General features: G+C 36.2%; 1 protein-coding gene across 1 annotated transcript in view; it reads left to right on the top strand.

The window, feature by feature from the left end:
- CDC73 (cell division cycle 73) overlaps window positions 1-16,307 on the top strand; it is a 137,457-nt gene that overhangs the window by 96,779 nt on the left and 24,371 nt on the right. Inside the window, exons 12-13 of the mRNA XM_043568382.1 lie at window positions 1,395-1,430; window positions 1,726-1,813. Coding sequence (XP_043424317.1) covers window positions 1,395-1,430; window positions 1,726-1,813 — 124 coding nt within the window. The remainder of the gene's footprint in view (window positions 1-1,394; window positions 1,431-1,725; window positions 1,814-16,307) is intronic.

Raw genomic sequence — 16,307 nt, 5'->3', positions numbered from 1 at the left:
AGGAGTCCATCGTGAGCTTCTTTACCAAACCAATGTTGTTTCAAAGATTTCTTTTTTGTTGTTCCCCCTTAGTCATTCTCCTAGCAACTCTTGTCTCCTGTTTATCCATGTATTCTATCCATCCTGTCATTGCTTTATTCCTCTAACAAATACCAGATATTTACTGAGACTGTATTATATTCCAAATGATGCTATCTAGCTAATCAAGTGTATCTGTGAATCCTAGTTCTAAAAATGATTTAAGAAAGTTTTAGGGTTTTTTTTCTCAGCAAGAAGAGATGAGGACACTATAATAAATATGTATGTGTGTGGACTTCTATTTATATATATCTTTCTCTGCTTTATGTGACTGGAAGAATCCTACTGCTGGACTCCATAGAAGTTTACCACAATAAATAGCTATTACAAAGTATTAAATTAAAATGTAGAATTTTACTGCTTTTAAAATAGAACATATTCCAAAAATGCATGTATCCCTTTAAAAATGGTAATCTGTTTTTAACAACTGATGTTGAGTTAGAATTTTAAATCTACTAAATTTTTATTTATTTTTATGATTTTAAAAAATGGAATTTCTAACACAGTACATGACACATAGAAAGCAGTCAGTATGTTTTTATTATATATGTAAATACTGAAAATTGAATGTACAGCATTTTCAAATTCTAAAATATATTAATCTTGAACCAGTCTGATACTACTCTTACTATACCAACAAATGTTTCTGTGCATTATAAATTCTATTACATATACAAATAATGAGAAGATGAATATTTGTGTTTTTATAACACATTCACAATTATTAATAAATATAGGCAGTTCAAAATAATATAGGCCTTCACATGACTCATTGCCTATAATGTTTTCTTCTAATAAACAAAAAACAAATGTAACAAAAATGTAAGAAATATTTTAGGTCTTAGTTCCCATTAATACCTTTTTCCTCCCAAATGTTTAAGCACATTTTCCCCTCCCAGTCCTTCCCACAGTGTTTCGTGTTCTTGTAATATTCTGTTTTTGCATTTATTACATTGGTTATCAGTTAATTAAACTTTTTGCTTCCTTTGCTAGACTTTAAAATCCATTAATGTAGATACTCAGTGTCCAGCAATGTAGTATATCCACTTTCATTGTTACTACAGAATGTTGAGTATTGGTAGGACATTTTAATGTTTTTGTGAAACAGAGAAGTAAATTATTTGAGAAGATTGAGGTTATTTGAGAAGATTCCAGTATATTTTAAAATTTTATAACTGGTCATATGTAAATACAAATAAGTTTTAGGCCATATCTGTATTTTTATTTTTTACTTTATTTACTTATTTTATTTGTATTTGTATTTTGAAAATAAAAATGCGATGTTTCTAACACTCAGTTTTTTCCCCTCTTAACAGTTTCTCAAGCAAGACCTCCCCCAAATCAGAAGAAAGGTGAGGTTGTGCCTATTGATTCTAAATTTATTTTAAAAAGTAAAAGTAAATAAGCTAGATTACAAAATGAAAGCTGAGACTCTGAAGTTACACCAAATGTTTGTGCTTGGTAGTCAGTGCTCAGGTCATACTCATTACCAAATATTTTGAATATTACTGCTGACTTAAAATATTTTTTTAGGTCAGAGGAACTAAGATTATAAATTTACAAACTTTAAAGTTTTAATTGGGCAAGTCTGTGTCTTTTAATGATAATAACAGCATATTTGGTACCTTTAAAATTTTGTCTTTACAGGATCTCGAACACCCATTATCATAATTCCTGCAGCTACCACCTCTTTAATAACCATGCTTAATGCAAAGGACCTTCTACAGGACCTGAAGTAAGTAATTTGTTAGGATATGGAGATAATGTTGAGAATTAGTAGTTAAGAATTTGGTATTCCTTATTTGGAGAAAACAGAATTTCAGTGTCTGTACTATCGACTTTACAGGTAGTCTGAAATATTATTTTCAAAACAAAGTACAGTTGACTCTTGAACAATCCAGGGGTTTGAGGTGCCGACCCCTGCACAGTTGAAAATTTATGTACTACTTTTGACTCCTGCAAAAACTTAACTACTAGTAGCCTAATGTTGACTGGATGCCTTACTGATAACATAATTAATATATAACATAACAGTCAAATAGCAAGTATTTTGTATTTTATATGTGTTACTCTATCCTTATAATAACATAAGCTAGAGAAAAAATTTCATTAGAAGAATCACAAGGAAGAGAAAATACATATATAGTACTGTATTGTATTTATATAAAAAAAAAAATCCATGGGTAAGTGGACCCATGCAGTTTAAACCAATGTGGTTCAAAGATCTGCTGTATATTCTTTTCACTCTGGATCCTTTAGGGAAAATTACAGAAATTTTTGGCTAAAGTTCTTAATAAAAAGGGTACTATTATAGTAAATTTTAATATGAATTATTTTCTTTTGACTTTTACCTGAAGAGCTTGAGGAAGTTCTAAAACAAATTCGGTTTCTCTCCCTCTGCCCTTCTCCCAAGTTCTAGTTGAAGAATGGGAAAAGTGATACCAACTTCTGTATATATTAGGTATATACCTTGTGAGGTGGATGGAGGTTGGGAACGTAGTTTTTTAACCCAGACCTTGGGAAAAGTTAGTTGAATGAAGCTCATATCTTATGTTAAAATTTCCAGATACTTAGCTTTCTGAGAAAAAGTTTTTAAAGTATTATTGACCTTTATTAGTTCCAGGTGAATAGGGTAAAGATTTAATATTTGTATATATTGCAAAATGATCACCACAGAAATCTAGTTAAATCCATCACCGTACATAGTTACAAAATTTTTTTTGTTTTTTTTAACTTTGATAAAATAATTTTTTTATTTTTAATTTTAAATCCAAGTTAGTTAACATATAGTGTAATAATGGTTTCAGGAGTACAATTTAGTGATTCATCACTTACATACAACACTCAGTGCTCATCCCAGCAAGTGTCCTCCTTAATGCCTCTCACCCCATAGTCCTTCTTCCCACCCAACACCCCACCAGCACCCTTCAGTTTGGTCTATGTATCTAAGAGTCTCTTATGGTTTGTCTTCCTCTCTGTTTTTATATTATTTTTGCTTCCCTTCCCTTATATTCATCTCTTTTGTATCTTAAATTGCACATATGAGTGAAAACATAATCATATTTGTCTTTCTCTTTTTTAGTTTGCTTAGCCTAGTGCACTCTAGTTCCATCCACATTGTTGTGGATGGCAAGATTTCATTCTTTGGATTGCTGAGTAATATTCCATTGTGTATATATATAGCACATATACCACATCTTCTTTATCCATTCGTCAGTCAGTGGACATTTGGGCTCTTTCCATATGTTGGCTATTGTTGATAGTGTGGCTGTAAACATTGGGGTACATGTGCCCCTTTGGATCAGCACTCTTGTATCCTTGGATAAATACCTAGTAGTGTAATTGCTGGGTCGTAGGGTAGTTCTATTTTTAGAAACTCCATACTGTTTTCCAGAGTGGCTACACCAGTTTGCATTCTCACCAGCAGTGCAAAACGGTTCCCGTTTCTCTGCATCGTTGCCAACATCTAATGTTGCCTGAATTGTTCATTTTAGCCATTCTGACAGGTGTGAGGTGGCATCTCATTGTGGTTTTGATCTCTCTTTCCCTGATGATGAGTGATGTTGAGCATTTTTTTATGTGTCTGTTAGCCATCTGGATGTCTTTGTTGGAAAAGTATTCGTGTCTTTTATACACATCTTCACTGGATTATTTGTTTTTTGGGTATTGAGTTTGGTAAGTTCTTCATAGATTTTGGATACTAACCCTTTATCTGATATGTCATTTGCAAATACCTTCTCCCATTCCATCAGTCGCCTTTTAGTTTTGCTGATTGTTTCCATCTTTGTGCAGAGGTTTTTTATCTTGATGAGCTCTCAATAGGTCATTTTTGCTTTTGTTTCCCTTGCCTCTGGAGACGTTTCAAGTAAGAAGTGGCTAAGGTCAAAGAGGCTGCTGCCTGTTTTCTCCTCTAGGATTTTGATGGCTCCCTGTCTTAGGTTTAGGTCTTTCATCCATTTTTAGTTTATTTTTGTATATGGTGTAAGCAGGTGCTCCAGGTTCATTCTTCTGCATGTCACTGTCCGGTTTTCCCAGCACCATTTGCTGATGTCTTTTTTCCACTGGATATTCTTTCCTGCTTTGTCAGAGATTGGTTGGCCATACTTTCGTGGGTTCATTTCTGGGTTCTCTATTCAGTTCCAGTGATCTGTGTGTCTGTTCTTATGCCAATACCATACTGTCTTGATGATTACAGCTTTGTAATACAGCTTGAAGTCTGGAATTGTGATCCCTCCAGCTATGTGGTTTTGTTTCTCAGGATTGCTTTGGCTATTTGGGGTCTTTTCTGGTTCCATACAAGTTTTAGGATTGTTTGTTCTAGCTCTGTGAAGAATGCTGATGTTATTATTTTGTTAGGGATTGCATTGAATATGTAGATTACTTTGGGTACTGTCGACATTTGAACAATATTCTTCCAGTCCATAAGCATGTAATGTTTTTCCAATTCTTTGTGTCTTCTTCAATTTCTTTCATAAGCTTTCTATAGTTTTCAGTGTATAGATTGTTCACCTCTTTGGTTAAGTTTATTCCTAGGTATTTTATGGGTTTTGGTGCAATTGTAAATGGGATTCATTCCTTAATTTCTCTGTTGCTTCATTATTGATGTATAGAAATGCAGCCGCTTTGTTCATTGATTTTATATCCTGCGACTTTGCTGAATTTCATGTATTATCAGTTCTTTAGTGGAGATTAGTAGTTTTTAAAGTGGAGTCTTTTGGTTTTTCCACATAGAGTATCATATTGTCTGCAAAGAATGGAAGTTTGACTTTCTTCTTGCCGATTTGGATGCCTTTTATTTCTTTGTGTTGTCTGATTGCTGAGGCTAGGACTTTTGACACTATATTGAATAACAGTAGTGAGAGTGGACATCCTTGTCGTTTTCCTGACTATAGAGGGATAGCTCTTTTTTTCCCACTGAGGATGATGTTAGCAGTGGGTCTTTCATATATGGCCTTTATGATCTTGAGGTGTGATCCTTCTAACTCTCCTTTCTTGAGGGTTTTTATCAAGAAAGGATGCTATATGTTGTCAAATGCGTTTGCTGCATCTATTGAGAGAATCATGTGGTTCTTATCTTTTCTTTATTAATGTGATATATCACATTGATTGATTTGCAGATATTCAACCAGCCTTGCATCTCAGGAATAAATGCCACTTGATTATGTCGAATAATTCTTTTAATGTATTGTTGGATCCGGTTTGCTAGGATCTTGTTGAGAATTTTTACATCCGTGTTCATCAGGGAAATTGGTCTGTACTTCTCCATTTTAGTGGGGTCTTTGGTTTTGGAATCAAAACCTTGTAGAATGAGTTTGGAAGTTTTCCTTCCATTTCTATTTTTTGGAACAGCTTCAAAAGAATGGATGTTAACTCTTCTTTAAATGTTTGGTAGAATTTCCCTGGAAAGCCATCTGGCCCTGGAATCTTGTCTATTGGGAGATTTTTGATTACTGATTCAATTTCTTTATCGGTTATGGGTCTGTTCAAATTTTTATTTCTTCCTGTTTCAGTTTTGGTAGTTTATATGTTTCTAGGAATTTGTCCATTTCTTGCAGATTGCCCAATTTGTTGGCATATAATTGCTCCTAATATTCTCTTACGATTGTATTTCTGCGGTGTTTGTGATCTCTCCTCTTTCATTTGTGATTTTATTTGGGCCCTTTTTTTCCCTTTTTGATCAGTCTGGCTAGGGGGTTATCAATTTTGTTCATTCTTTGAAAGAACCAGCTCCTGGTTTCATTGATCTGTTCTACTGTTTTTTTGATTTCAGTATCATTGATTTCTGCTCTGATCTTTATTATTTAACAGCTTCTGCTGATTTGGGGCTTTATTTGCTGTTCTCTTTGTAGCTCTTTTAGGTGTAAGGTTAGGTTGTGTATTTGAGACCTTTCTTCCTTCTTTAGGAAGGTGTGGATTGCTATATACTTTCCTCTTACAACTGCCTTTGCTGCATCCCAGAGGTCTTGGGCTGTTGTGTTTTCATCTTCATTTGCTTCTGTGTACTTTTTAATTTCCTCTTTAATTTCTTGGTTAACCCATTTGTTCTTTAGTAGGGTGTTTTTTATATCCAAGTATTCATGGTCTTTCCAAATTTTTTCTTGTGGTTGATTTCAAGTTTCATAGTGTTGTTTAAAAATATGCAAGGTATGATCTTGATCTTTTTGTGCTTGTTGAGGGCTGACTTGTGACCCAGTATGTGATCTATTCTGGAGAATGTTCCATGTGCATTTGAGAAGAATGTGTATTCTGCTGCTTTAGGATGAAATGTTCTGAATATATCTGTTAAGTCCATCTGGTCCAGTGTGTCTTTCAAAGCCATTGTTTCCTTCTTGATTTTCTGCTTAGATGATCTTTCCACTGCTGTAAGTGGAGTGTTGAAGTCCCCTACTATTATGGTATTATCATCAGTGAGTATCTTTATGTTTGTGATTCATAGAATTATATATTTGGGTGCTCCCATGTTGGCATAAATATTTACAGTGTTAGATCTTCCTGGTGGATAGACCCCTTAATTATGATACAGTGTCCCTCTTCATCTCTTGTTTCAGTCTTTGGTTCAAAATCTAGTTTATCTAATATAAATATGGCTGTTCTGGCTTTCTTTTGATGACCATTATAATGATAGATGGCTCTCCATCTCCTTACTTTCAATCTGCAGGTGTCTTTAGGTCTAAAATGAATTTCTTGTAAACAGCATATAGATGGGTATTGTTTTCTTATCCATTCTGATACCTGATGTCTTTTGGTTAGAGCGTTTAGTCCATTGACATTTAGAGTGAGTACAGAAAGATACGAATTTTGTCTCATTGTATTGCCTACAGGCATGTAGAGTTGGTGTTTCTGGTGATGTTCTTGGTCCTTTCTAGTCTTTGTTGCTTTTTGTCTTTTTGTCCCGCTCAATGGGCCCCCTATGATTTCTGGCAAGGCTGGTTTAGTAGTCACAAATTCCATTAGTTTTTGTTTGTGTGGGAAACTCTTGATTTCTCCTTCTATTTTGAATGACAGCCTTGCTGGATAAAGAATTCTTGGTTGCATATTTTTCCGATTTAGCACATTGAATATATCCTACCACTCCTTTCTGGCCTGCCAAGTCTCTGTGGATAGGTCTGCTACAACCTGATCTGTCTTAACTTATAGGTTAAGGACTTTTTTCCCCTGGCTGTTTTCATAATTCTTTCCTTTTCTGTGTATTTTGTGAATTTGACTATGATATGCCTTAGTGATGTTTGGTTTTTGTTGAATCTAATGGGATTTCTCTGTGCTTCTTGGATTTTTATGTCTGTGTCCTTCCTCAGATTAGGAAAGTTTTCCAGTGTTATTACTCACATAAACCTTCTGCCCCTTTTTCTCTCTCTTCATCTTCTGGGATTCCTGTGATTCAGATGCCATTCTTTTTTAATAAGTCACTGAGTTCTCTAAGTCTTGTATCGTGATCTTTTCCCTTTGTTTCCCTCTTTTTCTGCTTCATTGTTCTCCATAATTTTATCTTCTGTATCACTGATTCACTGGATGCTGTCGTGGCACCCATTTGAGTTTGCATCTCAAAAAATGCTGTTTGAGGTTACAGCATTTTTAATTTTGTCCTGACTATATTTTATTTCTTTATCTCCAGAGAAACCCATTCTATGCTTTTTTCAGCCTCAGTATTCTCATTATCATGGTTCTAAATTCTAGTTTAGACGTCTTGCTTATATTTGTGTTGATTAAGCCCCTGACTGTCATTTCTTCCCCTTCTTTCTTTTGGAGTGAATTCCTTTATTTTGTCATTTTGGTGGAAGGAAAAAAATTAATAAAATAAAAAATAAAAATTAAAACCAAAAAAAATCAAGTAAAGGAAGCTAGATTCTAGATGTGTTTTGGTCTGCTTGTACAAAGAAGCTTGATAGAATAGAGAAAAGGGGGAAAGAAAAATGGTAAGAAAATTAAAAATTAAAAAGAAATTTATATAATAAAATAGAATAAAATTAAAGAAAATGAAATAGAACAAAAAGTTAAAAAAATTAAAAATAAAGTAAAAAAAATAAAAAAATTTCTTTCTATAGCCAAGAAAGAGGAAGAAAGGAAAGAATGAAAAAAAAAAAAAAGAAAACAATTTAAGCAAGGAAAATGAGTAAATGAACCAGCAAACGGAATGAAACCCAAATAAAGTTACATCCAGTTTGCCCTAGAACTGAAACTGTGAAGCCTTCTATAGTTTGTAGGCTAAGCAGGTGGAATGACTTGTGCTGGTCTTTTAGGGGATGTGCTTGGAGGGCACAGTTGGGTTGGGCTTGGTGTAACAGCTCCATTCTCCACGAGTTGGCATTGCTTAGCTTACTGGGGTGGATCAGTGTGACACGCATCTGTCTTTACGGGAGATGTGGAAATGGCTTCACTCAGCTCCCTAGTCTTCTGGCACAGAAACTTTGTGCTCTCACCAACTTGCCATCAAGCACCCCTCCTTTGTCTCAGGCCTCTGTCCACTACCCTTTCCATGTCCAAGCTGTCTACCTTCCAGGTGGCACTTCCTTCCAGAGTTTTATCTCAGATGGGATTGTGTTTCAAAACCGCACATTTCAGAGACCCCTGTGGCTTGGACCTGCTCCAGCTCTCTGGGGGAGGGTCTTGCTGAGCAATGGTTGGGTGCCGGCTTGCTCCAGAAAACCTTTGTGCAATCACACAGTGTCAGAGGTTCAGAGATTATGGCAAATCACAGCACACAGCCGGTGCTAGGTTTCACCACACGCTGGGGTCTTTGTCCCAATACTAGCAAACGTGGCTGCTCTTCAGGGTCCTCTGGGACCTTTGCCTGTGGGGAGACCATATGGCTTCTACCAAATGCACTCCAAGCAGAGGAACCGCTTCTTCCCGTGTGGCCCTCAGACCCCACACACCCCTCTGCCTTGCTCCTGGGGATTTGCCCTACTTACTCACCAGAGCACTGCCAGGCACTGAATTCAGAAACTACAGACTTTGTTCCACTGTTTATAGAATTTTGGTGGTATTGAAACCCTCTCTTTTCTTCCTGTCAGTGGTTTTGGGGAACAGATTTCTTGTTCAGTGCCCTGTGAGTGTTTTCACTCTTTCTCTCTCTCTCTCTCTCTCTCTCTCTCTCTCTCTAGCTACTCTCGGTGGAGTGCTTTTCTTGCATGATCCTGATGTACCGTACTCTCCCCCTTTCTCTCTTTCTGTCCTTTTTCCGCTAAAACAGCTCCCTACTCTCCATGGCTTTTCTTTTCCACAGTTCACCTCTCCGTACTGTGTACCTGCTGAGTTCTCTGGCTCAAGTTATGCAGGTTGTTGTGTTAATCCTCAGATCAAGCTCCTAGGTGTTCAAAACGGTTTGGTGCTGATCTAGCTGTATTTCAGGGATAAGACAAGCTCAGGGTCTCCATGCTGCTCTGCCACCTTAACTACCCCCCTCCCCCCAATGTTTTTCTTGTGATTACAGCTTTAAATATCCATTCCCTTAAGTACTGTCAAATATGCAATGCAGTATTATGCTATAGTCGATATGTTGTACATTACCTGTGATTTATTTATTTGGTAGCTAGAAATGTGTACCATTTTATTTGTAACTGGAATTTTGTATCTGAAATTTTTAGTCTCCTCCTTCCTCATTTCTTTTTTTTTTTTTTTTTTAATTTTTTTTTCAACGTTTATTTATTTTTGGGACAGAGAGAGACAGAGCATGAACGGGGGAGGGGCAGAGAGAGGGAGACACAGAATCGGAAACAGGCTCCAGGCTCTGAGCCATCGGCCCAGAGCCCAACGTGGGGCTCGAACTCCCGGACCGCGAGATCGTGACCTGGCTGAAGTCGGACGCTTAACCGACTGCACCACCCAGGCGCCCCTCCTTCCTCATTTCTTGTTTAAAATGAGTATAGTCACAGTTGTATCACTTTGCTATAGTAAACACAGATCATGATAATGTGTACAAAGTTAATCTCTCCCTTACCTAGCTAGCTTCTCTAGAAGTATTTATCTTCATGTTAATTAATATGAATAGGTGTGCCACTTTTAGGATCATGATTATTATTTTTTAATCTTTATGCTACTTGTAGTGGTTCTCATTTACAGAAGAAAAATGGTGGTGCTAAAATTGTTTTAAATAATTTGCAATGATATGTACATTAGTAAGATTTAAAATGGGCGATAGATAAGTGATTTTCCGAATGCTGCCAAGTTTATGAACATTATTATTAGCATGGCAGATAATGAGTGGTTGCAAGTGATTTCTGGATGTCTACTTTTGCTTTTGATGGGAGGATATCCACTATGTTTTCCTCTCTTTTTAAATTTCATATACCAGATTCTCATGATTTATTTGTGCTCTTGGCCTTTTGCTGTTTGCATTTGTGAATTGTTAGTGGACTTTATTCTAAGGCATTGCACTTTTATGTAGTGTACATTAACCTAAATTAACTATCTTCTTTCATTAAAAACTGAAAGGGGTGTGTGTGAACGTGAGCTTGTGTACATGTATGTCTGCATGGCGGGGCGCAAGTGTTCTCAGCCTCCTTGCTCAGGTAGTCGATATTTGTGTCCTTTTTTTTTTTAATTTTTTTTTTAACGTTTATTTATTTTTGAGACAGGGAGAGACAGAGCATGAACAGGGGAGGGTCAGAGAGAGGGAGACACAGAATATGAAGCAGGCTCCAGGCTCTGAGCTGTCAGCACAGAGCCCGACGCGGGGCTAGAACTCACGGACCGCAAGATCATGACCTGGGCCGAAGTCGGCCGCCCAACCGACTGAGCCACCCAGGCGCCCCTTGTGTCCTTTTTAACACAGTTAAAAACATAGTTGCTTACATAGTACTAGGCGTAATAAGTTAAATAAAATCATTTTAATAAAATATTTTCAAGGGGAAAAATTTGTTTTTTCCTGTTCCCACATAGAGGCTCATGAGTTAAGACAGAATAATTTATAAACATTTATTGCAGAGTTCATATAGCTTGAGTGTAGTAAAATGCTATTCTGAGGAAACAGTGGTCACTCTATCCTGTGGTGTTTGTCAATTAAATTTTTTCCCATCATGCTGATTATTAAAATGGGTGAATATATATTGAACATTCGTGGGTACTTAGGGTTTTGTTTTAAGGTAGTTCATTCTGTTTTTTATTGGGTAAGTGAAAGAAAATGGAAGAACCCAGCATAGTGTTTTGGAGGCTAAGAGTGGTGGTGTGGTCATTAGTTGGAGAGAAGGGGGTTAAATGTATTCTGCAGCAATACTTTTCTAGTGTTTTGTACTCTGTTATGGTACTCCTTATTAAATAGAGGTTGTCAAATTGTCCAGTTATCTTATACACATGGCGATTAAATCTTGGCATTTGTTATGAATTTGGACTTTTGCTCACTAAGCTTTTTTAACCTTAATTATTTGAAGAAGTTCTGGATCGAAGACACGCCCTTACATAATTATTTTATAAACTTGTTTTTGTTGGGTGCTGCAGGAATGTAATACATCTAAAGTAGTTTTTTTTATGTTAAATTCTCAATTCAAGGGGTTGGCCCTTGGCTGACAAATTATCTGGGACTCCTAATGTTATGCCCAGAATTCGTGATCCCCAAAGACCACTAGGGAGCCGAGTCCGATGCAAAAGCAAAGAGCCTTTATTCGAGCTAGCTCGAGCTCAATCCCCTACCTGCACCGACTGCAGCGGTGAGATACCAGGGAAAGAGAGCGAGTTTCAAAAGCACAAAGGTTTTATAGGGGTCTAGGGGCAGCCGATTGGCTGGGGAAGTGGCGTGTTTTGATCAGGAAGCTTGAATGGGTGAGCGGGAGGTCACTCAAAGGGAGGAGGCGTGGTCTAGGTGAACCACACAGAACAAGATGGAGTCGGCTGGCGTAGGCCGCCCTTTCACTTTCTTCCTCCCCTACTCTTGAACCAGATCAAGATGGATACACGTCTTTAAAACTTGGAGAGGCGCCCAGGTGGCTCAGTTGGCTGAGCCTTTGACTCTTGATTTTAGCTCAGGTCATGATCTCACGGTTCATGGGATCTAGCCCATGGGGCTTGGGATTCTCTCTCTTCCTCTCCTTCTGCCCCTCCCCCGCTTGCTCGCACTTGCACTCTCTCAAATGAATAAACTTTAAAAAAAAGAAAACTTGATTAGAATTTTTTCTCCAAGTTCATCCTTTTGTTGTTTGTTTATTTACCTCTTCTAAGGTTACAGTTCTAGCTTCTTTGTGCCCTTCCTTTCTGTGGGTGGTAAAAACCAAGTCTCAAGCAGGTATTCCTATCTTCCACTCTCATCCACTGCAGCATCAGTTGATTTCTGACTCATGACTATTTTCTTTCCCGTTCACCTATGCATTTCAGGTATTTGTTATATTTTATCTGACATTTCTTGGAAGGATTTTTATAATTACTGGAACACTGTGTTATTGGAACTGGAATTTTATAAGGTGTATTTAATTTTTCTATATTGAGTTTATTTATTCAACACTCATAGAACAGTAACTAACAATCAAAGTGCTATGTAGATAAATGTTCTGCGAGCTCAGCCTTTTTGGAGCTTACATGATAGTGGTGTTAGTGTACTAGGAGTCACCTATTGCAACTGATGAGAAATAAAATATGTTCCAGCATTTGGGATAAAACTGAATCTTAATGCCTTATTATTGAGAGTATAATGAAAAGTATAATTTCTTTGACACCAGTTTATAAACTTAAATCGCATCTTGAAGATAAGTTCAAAATCAGATTAGACCTCAGCAATAATATATCAGCCATGAAAACCTTTACCTACCTCCTCTCATAAATTATGTGGTGTTAGTGAGAAGGTATGTAACTCTAGTGATTTTTTTATAATCTAAAAAAATACTTGAAAATTACTGTTTTCTAGATTTTGAGACCTAAAAAGGAATCTCAGAATATACTCTTATTCTCAATGAAAATGCTGAAAGATAACCCTAAAACCTACTCTGGTAGTTGCAGAGCAGAAAATACAACCAGGTCTCCCAATGTCCAGTTTAGTTATTTTAACTTTTGGATAATGGGGATTCTTAACCAACATTCTGATTAAGAAATTGGGTTTTATTCTGGAACAAAATACTCTTTTGCAGTATTCAAGGTCTTACATTCGCTATTAATTACAATAACAATATTTTGTAATTTGGTTTAACAATGAAAATTCTTATTAAATATTTTTAGTGGTAACTAGGAAAGTATTTTTGCTCATTAACATAATTTGTAGCCAAAGGAAGAATGTGAATGCTCTGCCTTCTCTCTTGGTGAAATAACAGTGATAATTCTTGAAGAAAGAAAACAAAAGCAACTTTACTGCCAAACAGAAAATCATACTGCTTCTAAACTTATGACTAATTATAAATGAGACACAAAATGAGTTGTAAAACTTGCTAATTTCAGGTTTTACCAAGTGCAGAATTGGATATAAGTGCCTGTGTCTTAAAATAGCTGTATAAAAATCCATGTAATATGACACATACCAATATATCTGTACAGTCTTGTTTAGTACTTTTGAATAAAATTTTCACCGAACTTTTTTCCCTTAACAGTAGGGAAAGAAGAAATTTTTGTTTTTATTATTTAGTGTTCTTACAGTGTTGTGGATTACTCAAGTAATTCCTCATGTCATCTACAATCGGGTGAATAAGAGATATTATTTTGGTCTTCTTTGAAATAGATTTGATAATGTAACTGAGACTGTGCCAGACCCATGCAAAAAATGGATTTGCTTAACTGCTTTAACTTTTTTTTTTTTTTTTTTAGTGTGAGGATTCATGTGTTTTCTTTCCACCTAATGAATATACAAGAGTTGTTTTTTCATTGTTTATATTCTGTGAAATATGTATCTATTTTTTTGTTTTGTGATGGCTTCGGTGTTTTGCATCTGGCACCCAGTTGGAATTCACAATTCCAACTAAATTGTGAATTCCTTAGAGAAAAGGGCTTGTTACTCTGTTGTCATTTGTATCTCCGTTGTTGAAAAACAGTGTTTGCCCATTAAAGGATATTAAGTAAATGTCTAGGAAAATGAGAAGCAGAAAGGATCACACTGAGAAAATTCGACAGGGGTAGATTTGTATATCTGAAATTCAAGGTTTGTTTTCTGTGTGTGTTTGTGCAAGTTGTAAACTCATTCAGTGCATTTATTTCAAATTTCAGATTTCTTTCTTTTTTTTTTTACATTTGTTTATTTTTGAGAGATGAGAGAGACAGAGCATGATCAGGGGGAGGGGCAGAGAGAGGGGGAGACACAGAATCCAAAGCAGGCTCCAGGCTCAGAGCTGTCAGCACCGAGCCGGACGCAGGGCTTGAACCCACAAACCATGAGATCATGACCTGAGCCAAAGTTGGACCCTTAACTGACTGAGCCATCCAGGCGCCCCTCTAATTTCAGATTTCCTTTTTGATATATGATAGTTGTATCTGTACCTGGGACTTGATTTTAGTTCCTGTGAAGTGTCATTATACTTGTTGGTATTGCGTTTTGTGCACTTACTGTATTTGGATCCGGTGATTTTTAAGGTCATTTTTAGCTCTTTGATTTTTATGATTTGTGAATTTGGTATTTCCAACTCTCACAATTTTTAATAATTGACAGCTGTTTATAATTTTTATAAATATCTTAATGGTTACAGAAAATTCACAGTAAGATTTTGGAGTGTTTAAAAAGAAATTCTATCTTTACTTTTTCATTCTCCAGAACCTTTGCAGTGCTCATCTGAATGCATTACAAATCTAAATCTTAAATATTGTTTATAATGGTAGATAGTAAACAGTGCAAAGAAATCACAAAGTAAATTTTAGTGTTTTTTTTTCCCCCTCTTTAGGCTTACAACAGAGAAACCAAACAATTAAATAGACCACATTCTTAGGGTAGACCAAGCCTAATTTTTCTTCTAAGTATAAAACACTCCCTTCATTGTTTAACACCTCATTGCAACTGACATCTCCCCTACAGTTTGAGTCAGCTGGAGGCTTTGCTATGTAATTAATGCATAATTGAAACCTCCTCCACACAATTACAGTACTGGCTGTACCCCATAGCTCATTTTGGCATAGATTCTATTTGGTTTCATGTAAAATTAAGGATTCTTCCTTTTTTTTTTTTTTTTTTTTTTTGACCCTTCAATAAAAAAATCACACAAAAACAAAACCCTTAACCTTTAACATCTGTAAATAACAAAATTAAGGTTGTGTTATGAAAGTATTAAAAAATATATTTTACATTTATAAATGTGATCCTGAGAGAAGTTTTAGTAGGACTGTAAGTTTATTTAAAATAAAATGATTGGATGACACTCGTGATTCTGGCCATTATGGTAGCCTCACAGGACCAAGGTTCCAAAGGGGAGAGATTGCACATAGAGAGTGCCTCAAAGATATGCGGAGGATTCTCTTTGCAGTAGTCAAATACTGTGGAGTACATTCATGTGAGAAAACTGCTTGATGCCTGGGGAAGAAGCAAGCAGAACAAATACTGGAGTTTATACCGGACCATGAATAATTCATGTTCCAAACAACCACAGGTAATGCAAAAAGATTCAACCACTTTGGAAAACAATATTGAAGTTTTTTCTTTTAAAAAAAAAATTTTTTTTTAACATTTATTTATTTTTGAGAGACAGAGAGAGATAGAGCACAAGCAGGATAGGAGCAGAGTTAGAAGGAGACACAGAATCCAAAGCAGGCTCCAGGCCCCGAGCTGCCAGCACAGAGCCCGATGTGGGGCTCGTACTCACGGACCGTGAGATCATGACCTGAGCCGAGCCACTCAACCAACTGAGCCACCCAGACGCCCCTACAATATAGAAGTTTTAAATTTTTTTCTCTTTACATTGAAGATATTATTGCACTATCTTCTAGCTTCCTTTGTTGATGATAGGTCAGCTGTTAGTGTGATAATCCTATGAAGGAAGTCTGCTTTACCTGGTTATTTTAAAGACCATTTTAAATTTATCTGCTCTGCCTAGATGTAGATTTCTTATATATCCCATTTTGGGATTCATTAAAATTGAATGTATGGATTTGTGTTTTTCATCAATTCTGAGTCTTGGCCCTTATTGCTTTAGATAATACCTCTGTGTTGCCTCCCCCCCACCCCCCCTTTTCCCTTCTTTTTTGGGACTTTTTCAATTTCAGTGGTTCTATTTAGTTCTTTTTCAAATCTTTGATCTCTTTCAAAATAAATTTTTCTCCTGTACATATTTGCAAGCTTGTTTTGTAAGCTCTGATCTTTGATATTTGCATTTGAAGTCCTTAGTTACCTTTTGACTGTT

This window comes from Prionailurus bengalensis, chromosome E4 (assembly GCF_016509475.1).
Source record: "Prionailurus bengalensis isolate Pbe53 chromosome E4, Fcat_Pben_1.1_paternal_pri, whole genome shotgun sequence".
Taxonomy (NCBI): Eukaryota; Metazoa; Chordata; class Mammalia; order Carnivora; family Felidae; genus Prionailurus; species Prionailurus bengalensis.
The sequence above is the reverse complement of the archived record's forward strand: the minus strand, read 5'-3'. Positions and strand labels throughout refer to the sequence as shown.